The sequence below is a fragment of the Myxine glutinosa genome, chromosome 4 (assembly GCF_964187855.1).
Source record: "Myxine glutinosa chromosome 4, kmMyxGlut1.1, whole genome shotgun sequence".
Classification (NCBI taxonomy): domain Eukaryota; kingdom Metazoa; phylum Chordata; class Myxini; order Myxiniformes; family Myxinidae; genus Myxine; species Myxine glutinosa.
In genome coordinates, this window is record NC_136264.1 from 8729901 (window position 1) to 8735734 (window position 5834).

Sequence of the window (5834 nt, forward strand, 5' to 3'; positions counted from 1 at the left end):
CTGCATTTCTTTGTCCTGATAACCTCGCGCAACCTTATCGGAGGTGAAAAGGCGCCAATGTACAAACACAAACAAACTACCATCGCCCTCTTGTTTTATTATAACTCCCTCTTGCTTTGCTGCGTCGACTCGATTTGTGGCGCCAGAGATGCTTTGGCGGGAATCCGGCTTTGGCGGGAAAATCGCGCGATGACGCCGCGTGGGAGCACCGCCCCCTGTTGCTGATTGGCTCATTCAAAGGGCGCTGGGAGACGTGCTCCGAAAGTAACGTAAATATTCAATAACCTGAGATGTGGAGGACATTTGGGACGATTCGTGGCATCATGGAAATGGTGGAGTTGTCCGGCGGAACGTGGATGCGATCTGGGGGGAAGAATTCCGAGCGAAGGGGATGAAACGTTCCAGCGGGGAGAACGTTGTTTGTTTGTCACGGAACGACGAAAGCAACAAACCAGTGACGACCCGAGGAGCACGTGGTGCTCAAGTTGATTAGGGCCTCGGATTAAACGGTCGCGTCGAGTGGGCTGCGGGACCAATCGGTATGATTTGCGATGCGCAGACGGCAACGGACACGTTACCCAATGAGTATGGCGGGGGAAGAGGAAGAATATAATAGGATTGCGTGAAGAGGAGGGAGGAGGCACTTTAGGGAGAAAACGAAGATCAGCCACTTCATCAAAGGGACATTTGAAGCGAAATTCAGCGGGAGGGGCGGGGCTTCGAGGCGTTGCGGGACAAGAGGAGGGCGGAGTCAGGGGCGGTTTATTTATTTATTTTTAGTTTTTTCCCCGCGCAACGTCTTCTCGCGCCACAACCCATGAGGAAGCTGAGCGGAGGTTTCGTGTACATTAGTACGTATACACACACACATTTGTACGCGTCTGGCCGCGAAGAGGACGCGCACTTAAACGAGAGCAAACGTTATTTGAACGAGGTGAACGTTCACTTCGTTCATCTCCATCGAGCTCATTCGGTCCGCAGTGTGAGGTCGACGCAGCCCCGACGTTCGGACACGTCCCGCCCTCGACGGACGCTGCTGTTCCCGCGTTTAAACGTCGACGATGCTGCTCTCCAAGAAGGTCATGTCCGCGGCGCATCCCAGCGCTCTGGACGTCGCGCCCAAGGCTTCCCAACTCGGTACGATCCCGTCTGTCGATGTGTCCGATGCGGTCGAGACGCTTTTACTCTGCCTCGGTTGTCTGTAAACGGCCGCGTGCCTGTCTGTACACAGGGAAGGACAGAGAGGGTCTGGAGAAGGCGTACACGCTCGGTGCTGTGCTGGGAAGTGGAGGTTTCGGCACGGTGTACGCGGGTGTACGAAACTCGGACAGTCTGCCCGTAAGTCTGCACTTTGTTTTTGTTGTTGTATTTATCTTTGACTTTAAGGATCCTGTTTGATTTTGATTTGGTCTTTTGTCTGTCCGCGTTCAGGTCGCTATCAAACACGTGGCAAAACAGCGCATAACGGAATGGGGCCAGCTGGTGAGTACTCCCTGCTCACTTCGAGCTCTCCACCGGGATAGCCGGTCATGTGCTGCACCGGTCATGTGCTGCACCGGTCATGCGTCGCCCGCCGGTCATGCGCCGCCCGCCGGTCATGCGTCGCCCGCCGGTCATGCGTCATCCATCGGGTCATGTGCCACCTGCCGGTCATCCATCGGGTCATGTGTCACCCGCCGGTCATGCGCCGCCCGCCGGTCATGCGTCACCCGCCGGTCATGTGCCATCTGCCGGTCATGTGCTGTCGGTCATCCATCGGTCATGTCACCTGCCGGTCATGTGCCACGCCGGTCATGCGTCGCCTGCCGGTCATGTGCCACGCCGGTCATGCGTCGCCTGCCGGTCATGCGTCACCTGCCGGTCATGCGCCGTGCCAGTCATGCACCGCGCCAGTCATGCACCGCTGCACCAGTCATCCGCCGGTCATGTCATGTGCTGTCCACCGGTCATGTGCCACGCCGGTCACGCATCACCCGCCAGTCATGTGCCACCTGCCGGTCATGTGCCACACGCCGGTCATGTGCCGCCGCCGGTCATGCGCCCTCTGCCTGCCACCCAGTGATTCGCCGGCCTGATGTGGCTTGCCCCTCATACCTCTCTCTGGTGGCATGGTCTTGGCCCTCTGGTGGCATGGTCTTGGCCCTCTGGTGGCATGGTCTTGGCCCTCTGGTGGCATGGTCTTGGCCCTCTGGTGGCATGGTCTTGGCCCTCCGGCCGTGGCACACTCTCTGCGCAACCTTGCCCGCAATCGCGTACACTTGTTGCTCACCGCACCACATAATAACTGCATATCTAACTCCAATGGTTTTCTTGTCTTCCCAGCCTAATGGAGCACTCGTACCCCTAGAGATGGTCCTCATGCAGCGCTTGGCCCCATGTCGGGGCCTCATTCGCCTACTCGACTGGTTTGAACGACAAGACTCCTTCGCGCTTGTCCTCGAGTGTCCTGAGCACTCACAGGATCTTTTCGATTACATAACGGAGCGTGGTGCCTTGAGCGAGGAGCAAGCGAGGTCTTTTTTCCGCCAAGTGGTGGAAGCGGCTCGGAGTTGCCACCTAAGCGGAGTGCTGCACCGCGACATCAAGGACGAGAACATTCTAGTGGACCTGCGCACCGGAGACCTCAAACTAATCGACTTTGGTTCTGGCGCTCTACTGAAGGACACGGTGTACACGGACTTCGATGGTGAGCTGTGGGCGGTGTACACTGAAAAAGATGTTGTCAAGTAGTCTACCTGTGTTGGACAAACTTTGAGTGACCAAACAAACCGTGTGTGTGCCACTCCCCAATTTGTGACCACGTAGTTGAAACTTTACATTATCATTCCTAATTTTTAGTTATACCCAACAAGTGTCATTAACAAGAGGCTCGTTTCCACCTGAACAGCAAGTTTTGTCATAAAAGATGTCGTTTTGTGCAATTCGGTGTTCCTCGCAAAATGTGCGACTCCTTGTGGAACACTTTGTACAATGTGTGTTAATTTTTTATTTATTTGCAAATAGGACTTTGTGGCCTTTTCATCGATATGCTCGTGCTTTTTGCCACGCACAGGTACACGGGTGTACAGCCCACCCGAATGGATTCGATTTCACCGTTACCATGGTCGCTCTGCTGCCGTGTGGTCACTGGGCATCCTGCTCTACGACATGGTCTGTGGGGACATTCCGTTTGAACGGGACGATGAGATCATGCGTGCTCAGCCTGTTTTTCGCAAGCGCCTCTCCCCTGGTAAGACCTTTTGGCTCGATTTGTCTCAAAAAAGTAGGTAATGGGGTGAGATTAGGTAGGGGTAAAGGGGTGGGTGTGTTGGGGGTCTGGATAATAATGAGCGATTCATTAATATTTCACATTTTCCAGGTTTCTCTTTTGTTTCCTTATTGTAAAGTAAATGTATGACTGTATTTGTAAAATTTTGGACGTTTTCCATACATATATATGTATATATAAATAATATAATATTTTGTCTTGTTTTTTTTTTTTTTTTTCCTGCCCGCCCAGAGTGTCAGCACCTGATTAAGTGGTGCCTTACCCTCCGCCCATCTGAGCGACCCTCGCTTGAACAGCTGCTATTGCATCCGTGGTTAACGCAGTCCGGCTCGGTGGGGTCCGGCGTGCCGGGATGCGATACTCGGCGCCAGTCACTTGACGACGAAGAAGAAGAAGAAGAAGAATCGGAGTTTGACGACACTGCCAGCACGACGTCAAGCAAAGAGAGCTTGTAACACATGTCAGAGGAGGCAAGAGGTTGGAGATGATGGTAAAGAGGGTTGACGAAGAGGCATTTGTTGGTGTTTCTCAAGATGTGGAAAAAACGTCCTTGTTTTTCATTTTTGAGGTTTGAAAGACCTGCTTGTGCCCACATTCATTCACGTCCACGTCCTTCCTCAAGCGGACTGTTTTATTTATTTTTTAATTTATTTGCCAGCGATTGCATCCTGAGGGATCACCAATATGAAGACTTTTGGGATGTTTGACTTGTTATTTATCTGAGGAATTCATCAAGTGGACGGAGATGACTACTTTATCCCTGTCCTTAATAGCTCGTCAAAGGTGTTGTTCCCTTGGATGGACCTCTTATTTGAAGCCACAAGTTGCCTACAAGTCGTGGCCTTGACACCAGTGCCAGCGTCGTCACGTGCCTCGACCCCTTCCCACTCTCCTTTTTAAGAACTATTTACGCACAGCGAATGCAATTTTTCTTTGGATAACTTTTCCAGAGTGCAAGTCCTGACGTTAGGCCGAAAGTGTTCAGGCTTTCATACATTTCCTCTTTCCAGCAGCATCGTCTTGTCCCTTTTATGTCCGCCTGTCGGGCCACATTGGAGTATTTTTGTACAGCGGACACAATTCAAGTTCTCATTTTGTTCGTTTGGCTGACTTTATTTGGAGGTAATTCCCGATATTTATTTTCGATCCTTCACTGGTCGATGTGCCGGTGTCGGTGTTGGGCTAGCGGCTAGGGTGCCGGCTTGGGATCCTAGGATCCTGGGTTCGAATCCCGGTCGATCGCCGAATTAACGCCAGGGGGGTTGACTCAGCCCGTCGTCCTTCCGAGGTCGGCTAATTGAGTACCAGTTCACTGGTAATTCCCTGTTTGTCGTTAAAGGCGGCAAAAAGGGTTGGCGTCAGGAAGGGCATCCGGCCGCAAAACATTGCTTCAAAAAGGGGACCGAAAAACAACAACGACCACGGTTCCCGAAAAAGGCCAACCCCCGCTTTGTGGGGAAAAATGGCCTCTAAAGGTGGTTTACTGGTCGATGTGCTATCTTCTGTTGCCTTCGAATGAATTTTACTGCTTTGAACGTGCTCGTTGGACTCCAACCGGCAGAGAAAGTTTTCTTTCACATTTGACAGCCTACCACGTCGCACACGAGTCCACGTGTCCGCCAAAGGCCGGGACAAACGTCGTTCCGGTCTAATCTCCAGGCGATCGGCCACGCCGGTCGTGGAATTCCAGCCGGGGACCTCCGGGGTCAATGGCCGGATGCCGTAATCGGCGTGAGTCTCGATTCGCCGGGTCACGTTTTCTTGCCACCGTTGCGGTCCTGCTCTTGGCTCAGGAAGAATTTCCATTCCTCTTCCTGTCGATCCTTTTGTCATCCTCAAATATTCCTTCCAAAGAGCAAATCTCAGCTGTCATTGCTACCGGTTCCGTCTTGGAGCTCCAATGCTAACTATTTATTTCTGCACAAATGGCAGTTTTTGACTTTTTCGTTTGTTTTTTTTTGTTTTTTGTTTTTTTTTGCAGCAAACATTTTGCAATTCCTCAGTCTGTAAATACGTCCAATGTTGTTGTTTTTAATGACCGCACAAAGTTTGTGCCGTCCAGTTTCATTGCAATGCATTCGATTGCACAGCGATGAGGAAACTTTTTAACGAGCATCGTGTTGCGTATTTATTGCGGATGTTTTTTGAAATGGTGATGGAATTCCCTTGTTTTTGTTTTGCTGACTGTTTTCATTCACAAAAAAGCAGTTTCGGCTGAAATGTCTTAATTTTAATTCCCCCGTTTATGCACATGTGCTCGTGTGTTGAGGTTTGTAAATTGTGAATATATATATTTTTTTTATACTGAAATTGAATAAATAAATGTTCACTTTTTATATTTGGACGACTGTTTATTTATTTATTCACGACAGTGTTGTCCAGGGATGGTCGGTGTTAGAATTGCATTTTTAACCTCGGGATGAGCTCTCGTCGTGACGTTGCTTCGCTTTAGGCCTGGGAGGTGCCTTGGGCTGAAGTCGATCGGCAGGGCGAGGCCTGGGAAATATTAGGGCAGCGGCCTTGGGATCAGAAATGGCCCGACAAGCCCATCAAAGGCTGCCATTTG

At 51.1% G+C, this 5834-nt stretch overlaps 1 protein-coding gene across 1 annotated transcript; it reads left to right on the forward strand.

The window, feature by feature from the left end:
* The first annotated feature begins 297 nt into the window (after positions 1 to 297).
* LOC137413968 (serine/threonine-protein kinase pim-1) lies at positions 298 to 5606 on the forward strand. The gene is made up of 6 exons (XM_068099422.2): positions 298 to 1137; positions 1232 to 1338; positions 1432 to 1482; positions 2323 to 2686; positions 3053 to 3229; positions 3500 to 5606. The coding sequence occupies exons 1-6, from the start codon at positions 1062 to 1064 to the stop codon at positions 3721 to 3723; spliced, it is 999 nt and encodes a 332-aa protein (XP_067955523.1). The 5' UTR covers positions 298 to 1061; the 3' UTR covers positions 3724 to 5606.
* Positions 5607 to 5834: the final 228 nt, after the last annotated feature.